This window comes from Rhinatrema bivittatum, chromosome 12, assembly GCF_901001135.1.
Source record: "Rhinatrema bivittatum chromosome 12, aRhiBiv1.1, whole genome shotgun sequence".
Classification (NCBI taxonomy): domain Eukaryota; kingdom Metazoa; phylum Chordata; class Amphibia; order Gymnophiona; family Rhinatrematidae; genus Rhinatrema; species Rhinatrema bivittatum.
In genome coordinates, this window is record NC_042626.1 from 68,694,318 (window position 1) to 68,717,727 (window position 23,410).

At 45.0% G+C, this 23,410-nt stretch overlaps 1 protein-coding gene across 3 annotated transcripts in view; it reads left to right on the forward strand.

Moving 5' to 3' along the window:
• TANC2 (tetratricopeptide repeat, ankyrin repeat and coiled-coil containing 2) overlaps positions 1-23,410 on the forward strand; it is a 1,188,344-nt gene that overhangs the window by 869,951 nt on the left and 294,983 nt on the right. For all 3 annotated transcript variants that reach the window (XM_029572386.1, XM_029572387.1, XM_029572388.1), the window contains one exon: positions 18,502-18,765. In XM_029572386.1, the coding sequence (XP_029428246.1) occupies positions 18,502-18,765 (264 nt within the window). The remainder of the gene's footprint in view (positions 1-18,501; positions 18,766-23,410) is intronic.

Genomic DNA, 23,410 nt, shown 5'->3' on the forward strand with positions numbered 1-23,410 from the left:
AGATAAGTCTGGTCAGGCCAAAGAGCTGTCCTGAAGTTAGCTGGATAAAGTTAGCCAGCTGTATTCAGTAGTGCGGCTGCACTATTCAATATACCTCCAAAGATAGCCAGATAAGTTTATCCGGCTAATTTTGTTATCCGGACAGTGGCTGAATATGGGGCTCATTATAAATAACAGCCTGTGCACTCTGTATTGTACAAAACAATGGGCAGCCAAGTCAGAGATTCCTGCATTTGAGAGCTTATTATATTCATTGGCATTTGCATTAGCAGCACAGCATAAAAATGTGGAACACAGAATGATACATGATGACTTGCAGAATAGGTTGAAGTGGCTGTTAGATCATGACAAGCAATCTGTTTTCCTTTTGCTCCCTCTAACTTCAGACTCTTCTATTTTTTACCTCCTGCTGTGTATACCACAGCGCCCATTGCTATAGGCCTACTTATTTCTGCATATAAAAATAGCTTTGATAATGAATTCATACCCGGCACAGGCTAAGACAGAAAGGATGATCCTGACAGACCAGCAGCTTGCAGGTAATTACCTAGCATTAGGGGCTGAAGGACACATTTAATGTAAATCTGGCAATAAAATATGTTTGTGGCCCCAAAACTACAGGGATAAAATGAAATTTGTATTTGATGGATGTTAGTTAGTAATTAGTGATTCCTCTAAAGATGTCACTGAGTGGCTCATTTTTCATCAGGTAAAATGCCTTTCCAATGCATTCTTTCTGAAGTAAACACTGAGGTGTAAAGGATCTCATTTGGAGGAATAATAGGCTAGTGTACATTAATGAAATTCATCGTTGCCACCTGCAAGAAATGTACTCATAACACAAGTATTTAATGATGCACAATTGTCAAACCTTTTCTGTGGGAAAGAAATCATTAGAACTAGGGGTCACAAAATGAAACTTCAGGGAGAACGACTCAGAGCCAATGTCAGGAAATATTTCTTCACTGAGAGGGTGGTGGATGCCTGGAATGACCTTCCAGAGGAGGAGGTGAAGACGAAAACAGTGAAAGAATTCAAAGGGGCATGGGATAAACACTGTGAATCCCTAAAAACTAGAGGATGGAAATGAAGAAAGGAGTGTATGAGGGTAACTTGCTGATGCGGTAGTTACTACCTTTAACCAATAAGCCTTCATACTTCAATGCAACTCCATCATTGCTCTCTGCTTCAACGGCAGGCGTAAAGGGGAATGGAATTCAGACAGCAACCAATGAGGGTTTTACAGTCTGGGGAAACAAGCATGGCAGTAACTTGCTGCTAGGGAGGTTACTACCCTTAACCGATAAGCCTGATACTTTTGATGCAGTTTCAACATTTGCTCTCTGCTTCAATGGTAGGGGATAACAGGGAATTGGTTTCAGAAAGTAACCGAGTTCCCTGACTTTTACGGTTTGGGAAACTGATAAGCGTGGGAGTAACCTGTTCGCCACGGCAGATACTACCAGAAGCTTGCTGGGCAGATTGCCATCATTTCTCTGTTTCTATGTTTTGGAATTGCCAACAAGTGACCTGCAGTCTCATGTTGCACAACTGGAACTGACTCATTCCTTTCACTTCATGGGCCTGTTTTATATGTCAAACAGATGCTTTGAAAATCAACTCAAGGGCTGTGCGTGGGCAAGTACATGCGAAACCTGATTTCATGTGTACTTTTAACTATATTGCAAGTAGACATTCCAGAGGGCTGGAGTTAGGGTGGCAGAGATTTGCACACATAGTTTCAATTTTCAGAAGCATGCATGGAAATCAAATGCAGAATGTTACACCTGCTCCAAACAGGGTGTAACTTTTCTGTGTGCAAATCTACATGTAGGGAGGAGGAATAGCCTAGTGGTTAGAGCAGTGGACTATGAACCAGGAGACCAGGGTTCAAGTCCAGCTGTCGCTCCTTGTGACCTTGGACAAGTCACTTTACCCTCTTTGTACCTCAGGTACAAACTTAGATTGTAAGCCCTCTGGGGATAGGGAAATACCTACAGTACCCGAATGTAAACCAGTGTGATATCTCAATTGAGATCGAATGTCGGTATATAAAAATACTAAATAAATAAATAGAACAGCCAAACCCGCAGATTTTCAAAGTGTCCACTTTAAAAATTTGGGCTAAAGTTTGCCGGATACCTTTACCCACAGACATTAGCCCTCCAAGCGCTGTTTGAAAAATTACCCTCCCTGTGTCATTGATGTGCATTTTTGGTACATCTACATTCTCCTAGGACAAGCAGGATGGTAGTCCTCACATATGGGTGACATCATCAGATGGAGTCCAGCACGGTAAACTTCTGTCAAAGTTTCTAGAACTTTGACTAGGCACAGAGCATGCCCAGCCTGCCACTATCCACGCATCCACACAGGGTCCCCCTTCACTGTCTTCTATTCAGCAGAGCTGTTTACCTTGCAGGTTTTTGGAGCTCTGCTCTTTAGAGCAGTTACGCCCCATCTTTTCTCGGTACTTTTCTCAGTACTTTTCTGCACTGGGTCCCCCTTCCCCCCATTGGTGCGGTAAGTTTTTTGTACCTTCTATGCACTCGATTCCCGATTGTGCCATTCTTAGTATCCTCCAGTCATTGACCACTCGCCGGCTCTTTTTCATGGCATCATCTGGTTTTCGCCAGTGTGCCCCCAGTGCCCGCGGACCATGTCTATCATGGATCTGCATGATGACTGCAACGTCTGCCTTCGGGGCATTGCATGATGTCTGGGGGTGTCATCTTTGCGACCAATGACCCCCAAGGGTCGTCAGGCTTGGCTTGATAAAATGGAAAAACTCTTCTGGTCTAAAATATCTGACCCTTCGACTCCGGTGTCGAGTGCCTCTACTCCCAAGGACCATGGGGAACCAATGGAGCTGCTTCCCTCAGTGCCTGCTCCCTTTCCGGTGCCCTCACGTGAGCATTGGGCCAGAGATAGGCTTCTTCAGCATCATCTCGCTCCAGGACCTCAGGATCAGCTCCATCCTTGGTGTCGGGGAAAGACCAGGCCAAGCACCGTGGGAAACCTTGGAAGCATCAGCACCACTCAACATCACATGGTGCCATGCTCAGGGCAGCACTGGGGTCCACTGTGCAGCCCCCAAAGCAACCCCATGGAGAGGAGGCATCAACCTCCATTTTACCCGGGAGTCCTGGGCATTCCCCACCGACATCAGTGCCGAGTACCAATCCTCCCCGAGATTTCAGGGAGGCTCTGATGATGCCTTATCCTGCTCCTCCTCCCTCCATCTTCGCTTTGGCGGACCTCTAGGAGGAGCTGGACCGCAGGGTGCAACATGCCCTTCAGGGCATCAATCCACCGGTTCCCCCAACATCCCCTGCAATGCTAGTGCCACTACTACAGTGATGACGCCCTCTTGGGCATCCTGCCCACGCAGCCACCACAGGTGCCCAAGGGTCTCTCGATGCCCCAGTAGCCGCCGAGTCCTCCTCCATCTGGAGCCATCCCCATTATGGGTTCCTCAGAGGAGGACGATGCCTCCTGTCCAGGGGCATGGTTGGTGCCGGTCCTACACATACTCTTGACAGTCCAGTTCCCGGTCCCTCTGGGCCATCAGTTCTGTTGGTGCCTTTGGTTCCGAGGCCGGGGGTTTCAGGCAGGAACCCTCCTCAGGGAGCCCAGGGGACTTCAGTGAGGAGGAAGCCCCCTATGATCCCGGGGGGGATGATATCTCGTCTTCCTCGCAGGACTCTGGAGACAGCCCCTCGGATCAATCTCCTCTGGATGAGAGGTGTAGATCCCTGCTGGAGGATCTGAACTTTGCAGGCTTTGTGCAGGCCATGGCTGAGCTTGTCCCCTTCCAGCTTCTGGCGGAGGAGGCCGCCTGTCTTAAGATTCTGGAGGTTCTCCAGTTCATAGATGCCCCAAATGAGGTGCTCGCTACCCCCATCCATGATATTTTCAAGGAGTTGCTCCTCAGAATGTGGGAGCACCTAGTCTCCATACCGCCGGTGAACCATAAGGCAGACGCGCACTCTACCTTGTCCAGCAGGCCTTAGGTTTTGAGAGGCATCAGTGGTGGTGGAGTCAGCCCTCAAAAAAGCTAAACGCTCCCATTCCCATACTTCAGTGCTTCCAGGGTGGGAACACCAGGCTGCAGATGCCCTGGGTAGGAAAGTGTATGAGAGCACAATGTTGATCGCTCAAATCTCCTCCTACTAGCTTTCCAGTACGCTCGCAACCTCTGGAAGCAGGTCCAGGAGGTAGCCGAACGCTTTCACCAGCAACAGCAGGAAGCCCTCCTGGCCATTTTCCAGCACAGCCTCGAGTGCGGCAAACATGAGGTGCATTCCACCTATGATGTTTTTGAGACTGTGGCTTGGGTGGCGGTGGTGAGCATTAGTAGGCTGGCATGGCTCTGAGCATTGGACCTCCAACCGGAGGTCCAAGACAAGCTCGCTGACCTGCCCTGTACTGGAGAACTTGTTTGGGAACAAGGTGCAGAATGCTGTGGCTCAGCTGAAAGACCACCATGAGACCCCCCCAGCATCTCTCTGCTAGCACTTTGGACCCTCCATCCTCGGCCCGAAAGTCCTCATGTCAAGGCAGGAGAAGGTCCTTATATCGCCAGAGGAAATATTTCCTCCATCCTGTGTAATCATGTGCTGTGAGGGAATTCTAGGGGCTGCTCTCAACAATAGTGGACTCCCAGACCTCAGCTGGCTCCCCAGCAAAGCCCCACCACGGGGTTTTGACTGATCCCGAAGGAGCATAAACCCTGTCCCCATACCCTCAGCCTTGGCACCCCCAGTTGGATGTTGGCTACAGTCCTTCCAGGTCTGATGGCTACAGATCAACTCAGACCAATGGGTCCTGTCCATCATCCATTGAGGATATCAGTTAAATTTCCTGAGTGTCCTGGCGGACTCTCCCCCCGTTTGTCGTGGAGCCAGACCCCACATCAGGAGGTTCTTTCGACAGAGCTGTCCACCCTGTTAATGGCGGGAGTGGTAGAACCCATTCCACAAGGTCAAGAAGGACTGGGATTCTACTCTAAATACTTTCTGATTCCAAAGAAAACAAGGGGGTTACGCCCCATCTTAGACCTGAGGGCCTTGAACAAACATCTACAAAGAGAAAAGTTCAAGATGGTCTCCCTGGGCACCCTGATTCCCCTGAACCAAAGAGGGAACTGGCTTTGCTCCCTCAAGCTAAAGGATGCCTATGCCCATATAAGAATCTCTCCTGGTCACAGGAAGTACTTACGATTTCTGGTAGGCAACAATCACTTCCAGTACAAGGTGTTGCCATTCGACCTGGCCTTGACCCCATGTGTCCTCACCAAGTGTTTGGCAGTCGTGGGTGCACATCTTTGTTGACTAGGGGTGCACATCTTCCCCCTACTTGGACGATTGACTGGTCAAGGTGGCCACCCGCGAAGGGGCGTTTCATTCCCTCAACTTAACCATACAGGTGCTGGAATCCCTTGGGTTTGTCATCAACTACCCGAAGTCCCATCTGGTTTCATCAACTCAGTTGGACCTCATCGGGGCCTGCCTGGATATGACCCAAGACTGGGCTTTCCTTCCCCATGACAGAATGCTAGCTCTAGTGTCTCTGGTGAGCTTGGTCTGCTGCAGCCAATGGATGCTGGCCTGCCATATGCTTTGGTTGTTGGGTCACATGGCTGCCTCTTTCAATGTCACCTCCTTGGCCCGCTTGCACGTGCGGAGAAGCCCAGTGGACTCTGCGGTCGTAGTGGCACCAGGCTTCCTCAGACCTCAGTGTGCAGGTGCACATCACGCCACTCCTCCAGGTTTCCTTGTGCTGGTGGGAAATTCTTGCCAACCTGGAGCCAGGGGGGTTGATATGATAACGTGTGTTTTGTGGATCCTTGGGTGCTGTGGAGATGACCACGCCCATGGGGTGGAGCCACAGCACTGGGCTAGACTCGAACACACAAAACACAGGAAAGTTCTTTATTTAAACAGCTTGAAGATCTCCACCAGAGGTGGCAGTAGTGAGGCAATCTGTGGTTGTAGTTTCAGGGACCTCGGCAGAGGGAGCCCTTCTCTCCTTGATGACGTCAGGAGGTTCCGCAGCAGGTCTCCCAGCGAGGAGATACTGTGGATGAGATAGACTGTGAGTTAGAGTACTCACTAGGTGTTAGCTGTTGGTATGCGATTCCACCAGGTATGCTGTAGAAAGTACAGGCATCGAGGCAGGGAGAGCAGGCCCTCGAGGAGCGAGTACCTGTTCCCTGTAAGGCACCTGAAATAAAGCAGAGGGCCCCCGAGGAGTGGGCACCCAGATTAGGAATTACCCCGAAGGGCAGAGAGAGAGAGAGCTTCCTGCGGCAGCACGGAAGCGGCAGAGTAGCGTAGACAGGAACGGATTCGAGTCCTTGCTAACTCGGGGAGCTAGCAAATGAATGAAGGTAATATACCCGGATGGTGTGACATCAGCATGAGGGAAAACCCTCGAGGTTCGTGCCAAAGGTGGTACAAAGACGAGGGTTGCGCGCGCGCACCCTAGTAGGTGCCTGGGAGGAGCAATGGCGGGAGGCTGCACCATAGCTGTTCTGGGGACGCCAGGGAAGTCGGCTTGTTGACACTGCTGTAGCCATCTTTCCCAGGTAAGTGGGAGGAGCCGTGAATAAGGTGAGGCAAACGGGGCGAAGCCGTCGAGGACCGACGGACGCAACAGGGGTTCCCTTTCAGACCCCTTCGTGCCAGATTGTGCTCACTACGGATGCTTCTACCCTGGGCTGGGGGGCACATGTGGACGGCCTCCACACACAAGGTCGCTGGTCGGCCCAGGGGGCTTCATGCCAGATCAACTTCCTGGAACTTCAGGTGATTAGGTATGTGCTCTGTGCATTCTGGAATCGCCTTTCCAGTCAAGTGGTCCTGGTCCAGACCGACAGCCAGGTGGCGATGTAGTACGTCAATAAGCAGGGAGGTACCAGATCGCTCCTTCTCTGCCAGGAGGCTGTCCATATTTGGTCCTGGGCCCAGTCCCAGGGAATTCTGCTTCGAGCTGTGTACCTAGCAGGGTCAGAGAATGTGGTGGCGGATCGCCTGAGTCAAGCGTTCCACCCCCACGAGTGGTCCCTGGACCAGGCAGTGGCAAATCGCCTTTTCTACCTCTGGGGGGAACCAGACATAGATCTCTTCACCTCCCCCTATAACAACAAAGTGACCAGCCTCAGATGCCTTTGCCCACCATTGGGGCAAGGGCCTTCTGTATGCATATTCTTTGCTTCCGCTGCTGTTGAAGACTCTCCTGAAGCTCTGGCAGAATTGGGGGGGGCATGATTCTTGTGCCCCACCCACCCCCCGGTAGTCAAGACAGGTTTGGTTCCCAATTCTTCTGGACCTCTCCGTCAAGGAACCGATCAGTCTAAGAACCTCCCCAGATCTGATCACACAGGATCAAGGCAGGCTACACCAGCCCAACTTCTGGGCAATGTCTCTGAGGGGCTGGATGTTGAGAGGTTAGTTCTGCAGTCTCTTGGCCTCTCTGAGGATGTCTCTCTGGTCCTGGTAGCTTCTCGGAAGCTGTCCACCAGGAAATCATACACTTTGAAGTGGAGGAGGTTCTCCATTTGATGTAAGAGTCATGACTTGGATCCATTCTCTTTTCCTACTCCCAAGTTGTTGGACTAACTTTCTCTTTCCGATGCTGGTCTGAAAACCAACTCAGTCAAAGTGCACCTCAGTGCTATTGGGACCTACCACCACGTGGTGGATGGTAAGCCAGTTCATGTGGGGTTTGCTTCAGCTGAAACCTCCCCTGCAGCCTCCTGTTGTGTCCTGGGATCTTAACGTAGTTCTGGCTCATCTATTGCGAGATCCCTTTGAGCCACTGCATTCCTGTGAGTTGAAGGTTATCTTCTTGATTGCCGTTACTTCAGCATGCAGAGTCAGTGAGCTTCAGGTGTGGATAACATATCCACCTTACACAAAATATTTCCATGACAGGGTGGTGCTTCGCACCCACCCTAAGTTCCTGCCTAAGGTGGTGACTGATTTTCTCTTAACCAGTCAATTATCCGTCTACCTTTCTTCCCAGGTCGCATACTCACCACAGTGAGCAGGCTCTTCACAGCCTGGACTGCAAAAGAACCTTGGCTTTCTATCTGGAGAGAACAGCAGGCCACCAACAGTCCATGCAACTCTTCATCTCCTTTGATAAAAACAGATTGGGAGTTGCGATCACCAAGCACATGCTATCCAGCTCGCTGGCAGATCGTATTTTCTTCTGCTATGCGCAGGCGGGCCTTCACTTTGGAGGCCATGTCACGGCTCATTCTGTCCGTGCCATGGTGGCTTTGGTAGACCATCTGCATGCACTTCCTGTGGCTGACGTCTGCAAGGCTGTGACGTGGAATTCCCTCCACACATTTGCGGCCCATTACTGTTTGGATAGAGATGGTCACAGGGACAGCAGCTTTGCTCAGTCTGTCCTGTGGAACCTCTTTCAGTAAGAAATAACTCAACTCTTCCTACTTAGGGCCCACTTTTTCAGGGCAGGCTTCTCCCTAGGTTTTCCACACCACCGCAATTGTTGTGCCCGTTAGCGCCAGGTTCGATGTCTGTGGATCTATATAAGTCTGGGAGCAGCCTGCAGCTTGGTATTCACCCATATGTGAGGATTACCATCTTGCTTGTCGTAGGAGAAAGCAGAGTTGCTTACCTGTAACACGTGTTTTCCTAGGACAGCAGGGTGTTAGTCCTCAGGAAACCTGCCTGCCACCCCACGGAGTTGGGTTGCTACTCGGTTTGTTATTTTATTTTTTGTAATTCTATGTTACGAGACTGAAAGGGGACCCCGCATGGGTGCGTGGATAGCTGCATGCCTAGTCAAACTTCTAGAAATTTTGACAGGTTTTCTGTGCCGGGCTCAATCTGATGATGACATCCATATGTGAGGACTAACATCCTGCTGTCCTAGGAGAACACCTGTTATAGGTAAGCAACTCTGCTTACTCACAAAGCCTGGTTGAGAAGACATGATGTGAGGGAAAGGGGTGCTGGGTGCAAGAATAGGTTTGGGATCTTGTAACTCATCTATCCAGGGTGGTAAAGAACTAATAAGAATATAAGACCATAAGGCTTGTCATATTGGCTCACAACAAGGGTCCTTCAAGCCCAGTATCTTGTTTCCAACAGTGTCCAAGCCAGATCACAAGTACCTGGCAGGATCCCAAGGGGTAGATAGATTCCAAGCTGCTTATCCCAAGAATAAGCAGTGGATTTCTGCAACTCTTCCTTAATAATTGTTAATGGACTTTTCCTCCAGGAACTTGTCCAATGCGTGCATGTCATAAAATCAGCACGTCCATGTGTGCACACGCCTTTTAAAATCTAGCTTATTGTGCATGTGTGTGTGTGTGGGGGGGGGGGGGGGGGTGTGGTTTCACTAACCAATGAATTAGGGAAAACTGTCTCAAAATAGACCAAAAGCGGGAATATTAACCAAGTATAAACATTGCAGAAAAAGCTGGAGAGTTAATGGTGATTATATAGCATTCATGGGAACGAGTTGATGGGAAGTGATGTTCCTTGTATGAACTGAGCACACACTCTGAACCCATCCATTTGACCCACAGTTTAGCAGTGGTAGTATCATTTCACTGTATCTTCAGGTATTGAGATATTAATATGTCCTCTGTGACCTCTGCTGTGATGTTACATTGTCCCATCAAATCTTCTCATGCTAGAGTTCATATGACAGTGCTTCCTGGCATCTTTAATGCACTGGTTTTGTTTTATATTCCTTTCTGTTAGATGATTTAGCAGGAGCTTAAAATCACAGCAGTAGCATGGAAATATCAAAATGCTAAAATAGGTATGCTTTTCTGTTCTAGATAACACTGGTGAGATTAAGAAACTTCAAAACATGTGCAAAAAACATTTGCTTTTTTTTTTTTTTTTTTTATATATCATGTTTATTAGTGACAAATACATCCGTAACAGCAGAGTATAAGAACAAAAAGTCACATTTTTTTTTTCTCACCTCAAAAACAGGCCAGCCGCCCACTGAGCATTAACAATATACAAGGACTATGTTAATACAGAAATAAGATCACTCCTAATTAGATATGACCCCCAGAAGTAGTTCTGCCATCTGGTGGGGCATAAAAATACCAGAAAAAAGAAACATAGTAGTGTCCATGTGGCACGCCGGCCTTCCCCCCCTCCCCCATACAACAAGAGTCCAACCCAAAAAGGAATTATACAAGTAGCACCAAAAAGCACAATAAACAGGAAAAGTAATATCACATAAGGAACCGCAGAAGAAAAGCAGAATCCACAGAATCACTGCATAGGTAAATCATTGAGAATGAGACCACGGGCTGTGGGTGATAGAGAAAAGAGGTAGCTCTCCCAGCGTTTTGCGAACAGTCTCCTCTGTTGAAACCATTCAATTTTTGCTATATATTTATCCAATATACATGTCTGATGGATCAAATTGCGCAGCTGGGTAAGAGTAGGCGGGTCCTGGGAGATCCACTTCTGCAGTATGCATTTTTTTTAGCTAGAATAATCACTAAGCGAAACCAAAATGGCAGGGGATAAGAGTCCAGTCTGGCGACTCAGTGGCATTGTTGAGCACTGCCGTTTGGAGGACCTGGTTTTGATTCCTGGTTCAGATTTTGTGCCCCTTAGGCTAACCGGGACTAGGGATGCTGCAGAGAAAGCATTCACAGCCCATGAGAGCAGTGTTGAGAGTGAAAGTGTCCCAGTAACTGCACAGTGGTGATCTTTAGAGGCCAAATTTGATTTGTTATTGCAGAAATCCAGACGAAGCTCTGGTGCATGGCCCCCAGTCAAGGACTATTGCTGTGATGACTGGGTTGAGTGAACTGGGAGCAGATATAAGGGAAAAAAATCCCCAGATAGTTGTGAATGAAGGCTCATGATGCCAGATCTTAGCCTCGGGTCTAGTGGAGCTGGCAACCCAAAGAAGCAGGAGATAATTTTCGCGAGTAGAACAGGAATCTCTTTCTATGTGAAGGCCATATATTATATTTACCATAGTACTTCAGCTGTGTTGTCCCAATGCTATGGTAACACAAAAATCCTTGTATGGACATTACCAGTCCCACAGTATCTTACATAAGAACATGCCATACTGGGTCAGACCAAGGATCCATCAAGCCCAGTTATCCTGTTTCCAACAGTGGCCAATCAAAGTCACTAGTTAGTACCCAAGCATTAAATAGATCCCATGCTACTATTACTTACTGATTAATAAACAACACAACGAAAGAATGTTTCTTCAAATTGCAGGTACTAAAAAAACTAAAACCACTACTACTCCTCCGTGACTTCCGTTTGGTGTTACAATCCATCGTCTTGTCCAAAGTAGATTACTGCAACTCCCTCCTGCTGGGTCTACCCGCCAACTCAATCAAACCTCTTCAGATGGTCCAGAACGCCACAGCCAGGATCCTCACTAATGCCAACAGAAGAGAACATATCACTCCCATCCTTCAAAACTTGCACTGGTTACCAATCAAATTCAGGATCCTCTTTAAAACCCTCATGATGATCCACAAGGCTTTACATAATATCTCCCCCCCTCAATCTAACCTTCCAAATAAGGCCACACATCTCAAACAGACCCACTAGAAGAGCATACAAAGACATGCTATATACCCCACCTGCTAAAACCTCTTTAAGGAAGCGCGCCCTCTCCACAGCTGGGCCTCCACTCTGGAACTCGCTCCCACCAGACCTCCGCCAAGAACCCCACATTATATGATAGTGTATTCTCTTATGTTGCTAAAGTTTTTCACATATCTGTTTTATTTTCCCCGCACGTTCTTGGTTCCTGTGTTTCATTGTATACGCATATTGGTATTGGCACGTTCTTGGTTCCTATGTTTCATTGTATACGCCTTCCGGCGACAGTTTTCAGTTCCATGTAAACCGGTGCGATATGTATCCTGTACAGGAGCATCGGTATAGAAAACTTAAAAATAAATAAATAAATAAATAGCAGTTTATGGATTTTTCCTCTAGGAACGTATCCAAACCTTTTTTAAACCCAGTTACACTAACTGCCATAACCACATCCTCTGGCATTGAATTCCAGAGCTTAACTATGCACTGAGTGAAAAATAATTTTCTTCAGTTTGTTTTAAATGAGCTACTTGCTAACTTCATGGATTGCCCCTAGTCCTTCTGTTATCTGAGAGAGTAACCAATTCACATTAACCTGTACAAGTCCTTTCATGATTTTGACTGTCTTCTATTTTTTACTGTGTGGTTTTTTCTACAATTTAAAAATAGCCTGCTTCTTAACCTAGGTGTATATAAAACTGTTTTACTGTATCCTGTCCTATAGACATGAAGTGCCATTACTCTTATTTGCACAAACTTGGTTTTGATTCAGAGTTGTCCAATAGCACAAAATACTGATCATAGCAGAGCTAACAATATGTGCATTCACCTTGATATCATTAGTGACACAGGTTATTTTCACAATAATCACAAGCTAGATTACTAAATATAGTACTGGGCAACTGTACACAGTTGAGAATAATAACACTACTGTTCTCATTCGTGCATATGTGTCACCCTGAGAAGACGATTCACACTTGTTGGAGCTTTGGGCTAATTCATCACAGCAGCTGTAAGCAGTATCCAGTAGCTGAGAATTACACAATATTCAGAAAATACATGTTCACTTTTGTAAAGTAACCCGGTGTAGAAGTAATAGAGAGGTAGTGTCTATTTTTTCTATAGCATGTTTTTATAATATGAATTGTATGTAGCTGGCAGATTCAGCCACATCCTCCTGCTTTGTGGCAGTTGCATTTTTCCTCTAGTGCTGCTAGGTTTATCTCCTATGCCAGAATTTGAGACATTTAGAGTAAGACAAAAGAAGTCTTAAATATCTGAACAAAATTAGTTTACAAGCAGTTGACACTTCTTTAAAAAAAACTTGCATTTTTGAAAATTTCATGTAAACAGGAATTAATAGGTTTGAGTGGTTATTGTACAGTTCCCGGGGGGGACACGATTGTTTTCTAGACATTTCCTGGTCAAAACTGTCAAAGCAAAATTGACGAAGATCTAAACCATGACAATACCAAATTGATTTTTTCACAATTTGCTCTAATGTTCATAGTCCATAATTTTTCCTCGGCAGATTATACTTCTCTGCAGCAATTGATTAGAAATCCAATTATGGCAGGATCACTCTCTTCAGATCAAATTAAGGTATTAGCTGTTCCATAAATATGCAACACAGTACTTAACAATAGATTTAAAATGCTAATAGAAGAAGACAGATCTGTTTCTCCCATAATATATGTTATTTATCTATATGTCCTGCTCCTTACTAACCTCAGGCACTGCTTTTGTGTAGTGTATAATATAGTCACATTACAGCCATTCTCATTTTCTATTATATCATGAAGCTCAACTGTGCTATTTCTTAGAATTTTGATGAAAGGTCTGATCATTTAACTCATGTAAAAACTGGAGAGCCCAGTTCAAATCCTACCATGGACTGTCGCAGAATCTGCCTTGTGGTTTTTGCATTATTTTTTAAATCTTCTTTTTAAATCTTCTTTTGTTTTAGAATAGTGAGCTGGAGTAAGTCATTTTCAGTTCTGTGTTTTCCAATGCAGTTTGTGTGAAAGTGTTTATGAACCAGAATTCCTAACCTCATTTCTCCTTTCCAAAGGGATCCTGCCCTGTTGAACAAAGAGTACAAATGTCATAACAGCACAGCGCTCTCTGTTCTTGTTTTCCCTGTCAATAAGGTAATAGGGCAGGCAGAAAGTTTTGATTTAATAGGTTTTTCTAACTCTGGGCTAAAATACAGAATGTTTCTGAGATGGGAGGGGAGTTGTGTGAAACACTTTGCTCACAGACTTCCTTCCAGGATAAAATTATTAGTAAATTTCTCAGACTATAAATGGAATGTTAAACTGCAGGACTTTATCTGGGGAGCGGCAGAAACACTACTTAGAGTTAGCATTTCTTGACCAACAATCTTGGGTGGTTGTTCTGGTAGAGTTTATTTTTAATTCCCAAGGATGATAGCTGTAGTTTTTTAGTCACTTTATTGTGTTCATTCTTTGCATTTTAACTAGGTCTAGCATGATATAGAATGGTTTTGTAATATGAAAGAGCTTTTTAAATTATTTTTAAAGATGATTTGAAATCCCCCAAAAAAAAGAAAATAAAATGTTCACAGTCATCCATCTATTAAAATTTTGTTGCAATGTGTGAGTAATAATTGCAGCCTGGTTTCCATATCTTTGAGGTGTGTTCAGTTAGCAATCTCATTTTATTTTTGCAGAAATTGAGTTGGAGACTTCCTTCATTAAACATTCTCTTATTTTATGACTGTACCAGTCATCCAGCCTACTTGCTGGTAAATAAAACAGTGATCAGGAAAATTGTGATGGAAATTTATAGATATAGTACTAATTGTTTTATATGTATCTGGATGGATTAAAAAGAGGACGTCCACGTGCACCCTCTATATCAGTGGTTCTCAACCTTTTTTCTGTCGGGACACACCTGACTGATGGTTCTCACGTGCGGACACAATGAACAAATGACTGACACGGGGCTAAATGTAAACATATACTCTACATCCACAGGAAACACCTGACCCCCAACAATGGTTTTAGAACTGAACTAGGACATTCCCTGTACAACTCGCCATACAGAAAAAGGTGTTCTGGTGTCATCTCAGTAACAGCATCACAAACTCCCTCTACTACCAGGCACAATAGCCCTACTTATGAAAAGACAGCAGTTCACTACCAATGCATTGAGAAAACACAACAAATAAGACTGTTACAAATGCCTATATGCTAGTAAAATACCTCATCTTGGTCACACACTCAAAACCAACCTTCACCAAATACAGAAAGACCACATATTACAAATATGGAGACATAAACTAGAATGTAAACCCAAAAAAGCCACTCTGCAATGCAGAGCAAACCTGGTGAAATGGAAACAGAAATGTAACACCTAACACACTCCCAGGGCCTGCAATAATGCACACAAACTAATCTGTAAAAGTTACACCTGTATTATGGAACACACTCAAACAGTAACAACCCAACCTATGAAATGGCAACACTACAAATATTAAACCAGGCCCTAAACACAAAGCTGCTTTAGATCTCTACACAGAAACGACAAGCTTGCAGAACACCCTTCCCTGGGTCATACATGCAGCACACAGACAGACCCTCACCAAATACAGAATAAAGTGACCATAAAGCAATATTTTTGTTTTTCCATTGTTGAACTGCATACAGTTTGGCTTCTTGCTGTTTCCGGTTCAGTTTTTCTTTGCATATTTCTATTTATACATTCCTCAAGAAATATAAAATAATAATTGTAAACTATACTAATAAAGAGAATGAATTTTCAAAACAACATATAGAGTAACATCCAATAATTAAAAGCTCATAATTATTAAAAATTCTCCAAACATCAATAAAATATTTCAAACAGACATCACATAATACCCAACAATTAAAATGGCAGTCAATCAAGAAAAATGAATTTAAAAAGCCACCTTAACTTACCTTCTTCAGCAGCTTTCCTACTCCTTTTCCTTGCAGGCCAGTAGCACACATCAGAAGCAGTAGTGGCTGTTGAAGCTGTCCTCACGGTCCTCTTCCTTACGGGCCACAACCAGTGTCTTTGTCTCTTACACACACATACTAGTCACACCTCTGTGACCAGTTTTTGTCTTTGACATTCAGTCAACTCCCCGACCAGTCTCTCACTCTTGCACACATACACACACCAGTCACCTCCCTAAGTCTCTGTCGCACATACATACCAGTCACCTCCCTAACCAGTCTCTTTCTGTCACTCACACAGCAATCACCTCCCTGACTAGTCACTCTCTCTCACATGCACACCATTCACCTCCCTGACCAGTCTCTCTCTCAATCACATACATGTGTTGTGTCTCACACACATGCTGTCAATCACACACATGCTTTATCTCTCTCTCGCTTACAAGCAAGTTCTCAGTCACACACATTCTCTTTCTCTCTCACTTACATACATACTAGCTCACTCTCAATTTTACTTCCTCCCCCCCCCCCCCCCCCCCCCCGAGCATAAGTGGGAGCTACAGCAGCCTCCTCCAACCCCTGTGGTCCAAAAAAGAATCCTATCAGCTGCAGAGATTAAAACTGTTCTTTCTCATTGTGGATCATCAGCTGCTGATCTGTTTTTCTCCAGGCCAGCGCTGCTCTTCGGGCCGACGCTACCGCTACTTTTGAATGCAGCATGGTCCTTTCTTCTTCCCATTGCCCCCACTACACATCACTTCATCTTCCGGGCCATGGAGGCGGGAAGAAGAAAAGGTCATGATGCAGTTGCCAGCTGCTACTGACACTGGTGCTGTTCCCCTCTGGGCTTGAGCATGCTGAGAGCCCAGGTGGCAACGGTAGCAGTAGACTGATCTCTGCCTCTCTTGCTGGGGTGAAAGGAGAGAGAGAGAGAGAGGAGCAGTCGGCCAGCGGGAGTACGCGATATACCTGCCGGTGCTTGGGGACACACTGGTGTGTTGCAACACACCGGTTGAGATTCACTGTTCTATATGTTGCTTGTATACAATATATTACATTTTACAAGCTTCAAAAGGAAGCTTGGCACAGTGCAAGTATTGAAAAGAGCTTAATCAGCAGTAAATATGAGAGACTGAGATACATATTCTGTATTCTGGTTTACAAGAGAGGTTCATTCTTGCAGTGCTATGCACCAAACAAACCCACTTGGAAACAGAACCCAAGAGAGACATCATTCTGAAAACTAATGACAGTACCCTACATTCACTAAGGTGTTTTGTAACCTTCCTACTATACTGCTACATCTCTGTAAATTCAGAAATTGAGGCAAACCAAAAAGATTGCAGAGTTGTATGTAAATTGGGATTTACTGTAACATTTCGAAAATAGAAAATTGTGTATCTGCATTGTACTTAAAATTAAATGCTTTGATTGACCAGTCTATTCATTTTAATACTAATTAATTCAATCAAACAGTATATTGACAAAAATATTTTTTCTAAAGAGCTTATTTTGCCATGCTATTCCAATAATTTATCCGGCAGAAACATAAGAGACCTCTAAATCTCTTTCAACCATGCATGCGTTTGTCCTCTTGGAAAATCATTGCCTATTGATTGTTCTGTCCATCTCTGTGGTAGACGATTGTTGCGATTAGTAAATGTCATAATGATACTTCTGTATCAGGTCTGACATAGGTTTCTAGTCAGAGCACAGTTCATTAATCATGTCTTATATTCTCCTGTCGCTAGCATTTTTGTCCCATGATTTTTTTTTATTGGAATCTCCAATATTTCAGGTCATGACAGTCTAATTAAAGACTCCAGAAAAACTGCTTTCCTTTCACAATAAGTTGTCTTCTTGATTACCTTTCTGTAAGCCACTGCTACTTTATGGAATGTTAGTGAATTACATTCACAGGAGAGATCTCTATTTTATTCCTGGTTCACATTGTGTCAGGTTTAATTAAAGATGGCAGTATACTAGTATACACTGTAACTCACTGTCTTGAGCTAGTTTACTCTATTGTACACCTTCGATTATAACTTTAGGGCATGTCAGAATGGTAAAAACGACAGCATATTTCTTGCTAATTGCTTATATTATGTGTCCCTGCAGGTAGAGGAGGTCATGTATTTATATAAATAGGGTTACCCTGGAAATGTCCAAAAATGCTTTAGGTGTGAACAGTCTGCAGAACCACCCTATGGATGTCATTGACTGGTGTATTTATTTAAAAGGTTTGACATGATATAAAAAATATGAACCATTCTTGAATTTTGTATTCCTTATATATGAAAATGTTAATTGCCATATTGGTCACTGGAAATAGAGGACACTTTGGAGGTTGTGATAATTTTTATTGAACAAACTAAAAGACGTTATAAATAAATGATCATGCAGATTAGTCTTTGGGACCTCATAGGCCCCAGCTCATAACTGATATCACACAGGTCCAGATTTAGGCACAGGCAACTTCTTTGAGCAGCAGTTTTGAAGCTGCTAAATATGCAGACCTGAGAGGAGCCTGCTTCTTTTGTCTTTAGGGCCATGTGCCAACACGGCTTCAGAGGGGGGGCCTATGAGCAACAAAATCTTAAATCTGGCCTTGATATCACAACCGCCAAATTCTCAACAATTGTACACAGATGGAGCTGGGTCAGGGTGAAAACAAACTTTATTTTATTGCTGTATGTTGCACTGTGTGCTGTTATATTTTTGTTACTATAAATTAGAGGAGAAAATGGTCATAGGAAATTGCTAGTTAAAGAGTACTTTAGCTGTCAAGTAACAGATCCAATTGCAAGCTACAGTCTTGATCAGTGGGACCTGGGAGCCGTGCAGAGGGCTGCTGTGAGATCAGAGTAAATTTACTCTGTAAGATCAGGATAAATCTTGACCTAAAACACTTAAGTACGCGCAGTATCATTACTTGTTTTAGTCCTGACGTTTCCTTCATTCCTTTACAGCTACTTTAACAAGCTATTCCGAAAATGTGGAACGTGGTAAATATGGAGGGGCAAACAGCAAAGACCTAGGGTCTCGAGGAAACCTGAAACCCTGGCAGTCTCAAAAATCCAGCATGGATTCCTGCCTCTATAGAGTGGATGAAAACATGACCGCCTCTACGTACAGTCTAAACAAAATCCCCGAGAGGAACCTGGAGACAGTGCTGTCCCAGTCTGTACAGTCCATCCCACTCTACCTTATGCCACGGCCAAATTCTGTAGCAGGTAAGGAAGAAGGATTTCTTTTCTGGTTTTCTTTCTCTTTTTGGGAGTTTATATTTAGTGAATTGAGTGTGACAGGTCTGATGAGCTTCGACTTCTCTCTGAAACCATTAGGCATTAGCAGAGCAGGGGTACCTCGCACTACCAGTGTCTTCAGCCCTGTCCTGGAGGGCCAGCCTCTTGCAACTGAGAAGAGTGTTATGTTTTTATGCTGATTTAAGGCATGGCATCTGGCCAAGATTGCCAAAGGCACTGATGTAAATGTAGTTTTAATAATATAGGCAGCTATCTACTGGGAAGCAAACTAAAACTGCAAGCTGGCTTATCATATCCCTTTTCAAATAAGAAAATGCCATACTGGGTCAGACCAAGGGTCCATCAAACCCTGCATCCTGTTTCCAACAGTGGCCAATCCAGGCCACAAGAACCTGGCAAGTACCCAAAAACTAAGTCTATTCCATGTTACCATTGCTAATGGCAGTGGCTATTCTCTAAGGGGCGGATTTTAAAAGGAGCGCGAATAGCCTACTTTTGTTTGCGCTCCAGGCACAAACAAAAGTACGCTGGATTTTAGCAGATACGCGCGGAGCCGCGCGTATCTGCTAAAAACCTGGATCGGCGCGCACAAGGCTATGGATTTTGTATAGCCGGCGCGCGCCGAGCCGCGCAGCCTACCCCCGTTCCCTCCAAGGCTGCTCCGAAATCGGAGCGGCCTCGGAGGGAACTTTCCTTTGCCCTCCCCTCACCTTCCCCTCCCTTCCCCTACCTAACCCACCCGCCCGGCCCTGTCTAAACCCCCCCCTTACCTTTGTCGGGGGATTTACGCCTCCCAGAGGGAGGCGTAAATCCCCGCGCGTCAGCGGGCCTCCTGCGCGCCGGGACGCGACCTGGGGGCAGGTCCGGAGGGCGCGGCCACGCCCCTGGGCCGCCTCGGGCCGTAGCCACGCCCCCGGGCCCGCCCCCGGAACGCTCCCGACACGCCCCTAAAACGCCGCGCGGTTCGGGCCCGCCCCCGACACGCCCCCCCGACACGCCCCCTCCGAAAACCCCGGGACTTACGCGAGTCCCGGGGCTCTGTGCGCGCCGGTAGGCCTATGTAAAATAGGCCTACCGGCGCGCAGGGCCCTGCTCGCGTAAATCTGCCTGGTTTTGGGCGGATTTACGCGAGCAGGGCTCTGAAAATCCGCCCCTAAGTGAACTTAATAGCAGGTAATGGACTTCTCCTCCAAGAACTTATCCAATCCTTTTTTAAACACAGCTATACTAACTGCACTAACCACATCCTCTGGCAACAAATTCCAGAGTTTAATTATAAGAACATAAGAAAATAAATAGAACATAAGAAAATGATAGAATGATGAGTTTAATAATGTCTAAAGGTTTTTAATTGGTAGAATTTATTTTATTTTTTTATTTAGAGGCTTTTTTATACCAATATTAGTGGATACATCATATCGGTTTACATCAAACAGAAGATGGAAAGTACAAAGAACAGTGAAAAGGGGAGGGGACAACACAGTTCAACAACTAGAGAAAACTAAATAGAGGAACAGGAAAAAAAAAAAACCCCCAAAAAACCCTGGAGAGATAACATATTAACGTAATAATGTAAACAAAGAGAAAAAAAATTGACTAAGAGGCCTGAGTTTGTAGTAATGAGTTAATGTGCATGTTATAAAATTGGGCGTAGCTACTAAAATCTGGCCCTAAGTGGATACCTGAGGCAATGGGAGATAAAGTGACTTGCCCAAGGCCACAAGGGGTGTTAGTGGAAGACATAAGATTTGAACCCTGGTTTTCCGTCCATGCTCTGACCACTACACTACTCCTTTCTCACAGGCAGAATGTGAAACTCACACGGTTACTTTCTCATAAAGAAATTGAGTGTGTGTGTGGGGGGGTGGGGGTGGTTTGTGCATAAAAAGCATATTCTAAAGGATGGTTTCTATAAGCTCAAACCTTTACTCCATACCCATGATCTCCGTACAGTCATTCATACGACCCTCTCTTCAAAACTGGACTACTGCAATTCCCTATATCTAGGCCTCCCCTACTCCACCATCAAACAACTTCAAATGCTGCAGAACGCCGTTGCTAGAATCATCATGAGTGCCCGCAAATCTGACCACATAACCCCCCTCCTTAAAGACCTCCACTGGCTCCCTATCCCATCATGCATCCTCTACAAGACCCTTACCATTATTCACAAATCCATCTACGAACACAACTCCAGCTGGCTCGATGAGCCCCTCCGATTCATACCATCCACCCGCCCTACCAGAGCAACTCTTAAAGGTACTCTTCACATCCCATCCCTCAAGAACGCTCACCTTACCTCTACAAGGGATCGTGCCCTTTCAATTGCTGGCCCCACCCACTGGAACGCACTACCCACGAACTTCCGCCTTGAGCCTTGCACCATCAAATTCAAGAAAAAGCTAAAGACCTGGCTTTTCAGGCGCATATGTTATAAAATCCATGGTCGGCGCGTGCAAGGGGGTGCACACTTGTGCACCTTGCGAGTGCCAAGCCCTAGGGGAGCCCCGATGGCTTTCCCTGTTCTCTCCAAGGCCACTCCAAAATCGGAGCGGCCTCGGAGGGAACTTTCCTTCCCAGCCCCCACCTTCCCCTCCCTTCCCCTACCTAACCCGGCCCCCAGCCCTACCTAAATCACCCCCCTACCTTTATTTTATAAGTTGCGCCTGCCTCTGGGCAGGCGTAGGTTACGCGCGCAAGCCAAGTGCTGGCGTGCGATCCCCTGGCACAGCCACTATGCCGGAGGCCTCTGTCCCCGCCCTGCCCCCAGACCGCCCCTCCCACTCTCCACCCCTTTTTTCAAGCCCCGGGACATACGTACGTCCCAGGGCTTGCACACGTCTCTGGGCCTAAAAGGGTTACACGCATATATTACGCGCATAACCCTTTTAAAAACCGCCCCAAAGATTGTAAGCTTTTTGGGGCAGGGATGTATCATCCATGGAAAAATGTTGTAATCCACCTTGAGCTAAAATCGGAGAAGTGGTCTGGAAATACAAAATATTAATATTATCACCTTGTTTAGTTCCTCTGCCTGAGAGCAGCTCTAATTTGGGCCTTGAAAGAGGGATGAATTTGGAATAATGATGAACTTGGAAACTTCTTCCAAGGTACATATAAACTGAAAATGGAAACTACAGATGTGAAGCTCTAAAATCCTGTGAGTTTGAAAATTTTGCATCCATTCTGATGTGTACCAGATATCAGATTAGAAACCACCATGAGATGTTTTCTGGTGAGAAATTAAGCCTCTCTGACTGGGCATCATCAGTACTGTCAGTCTAGGCTCTGGATTTTTCTTTCTGGAATAATATACATTTTTTCTGCACCTGCCAATGTTAATTGTCAGAACATTAGAGTGTAATGAGCAGTCCATGATGCCTTTTAACAGAGCAGTGGTCAGCAGATAGACTTCTTGACTTTCTCAATTGCCCCTTCCTACTGTGTTATAAGAGGGCTTTCTTAGTCTCTGGTCATCTTCTTTCCTTGGTCTTACAACTACTCTATGTGCCTGTTGCAAGTATGTTTGAATTTGGTCACTGGTTTGCTGGTAGTCTGTTGTAGGCATCTACTGTCTTCTCAGGAAAATGTATTTTCCCTATGGGATAGAGGTGTGCACAGACACTTTTTTAATTTTGTTGGGGGTTTTTTTGTTTTTTTGTATGTGTGTATTTTTCATTTAATTTATTTTTGTTTCTTTAAAGTAAAAAAAAAAAGTAAAAGCAAAACAAAAAAAGGATGGCTAGTCTGCAGCCAAAAAAACCAATCCCCACTCCTGGTCCCTCCCCCATTGCTTCTCTTCGCCCACAAACTTCTTAACCCTTCTGCTCTGCTGTCGTTTTCATTGCTGTGGGAAATGTTATTGGCAGACTGAGGTCGCCACTGTTTTGTACAGCAGAACATAACCATTGTGCTGGCCTATATCTACCAGTACCATTTCCAATAGTAGTAGCAGCAGGGCTGGAACGACCAAGAGATCACTCCTCTCCCATGAAGACATTTTCAACTACAGGGTAAGAGGACCAGAAATGGATTATTTTGTAAAACACAAAAGGAAACAGAACAAACAAATTTAATTTGTTTTTCTTTTGTATCATTTTAAAAATGAATTGAAATGGGAATTTTGTGTTAATTTCCAGTTTCATTTCAAATGACTGCACATCTTAACTTGGGGATATTATTTCATTGCTCTGAAATCTTAAAACCCTAGCAACTGAAAGGCTTTTACTGCTGCTGTTAAAATGAAAAAAAAACCAAACCTGTTTTGAAATCCTCTTATATGTTTCCTGAATGTTAGTGGTCTGCTCATGAGTTCACTGTAGTGCAGTCAGATTGCATCATTTTTGCCCCACACTCAAAAGAAAAGACAGATAGAAGCACCCCAAAAAAAAATGAATAAACCAATTTATGAAATTTTGTTTTAGCCCTTTAATTCCGTAACTTTGCACACAGATTAATACAGTCAGTTTTGGTAGGCAGCCTTCATCATTAAGCAGCATCCTGAAGAATTCAAGCTATATGAGGCATCTAATAATTTACTAATTAAGGAAGCCAGACAACTAATGTTACAGAGACTTTAACTGCAGATGATCATGTGATAGACATGGAGAGC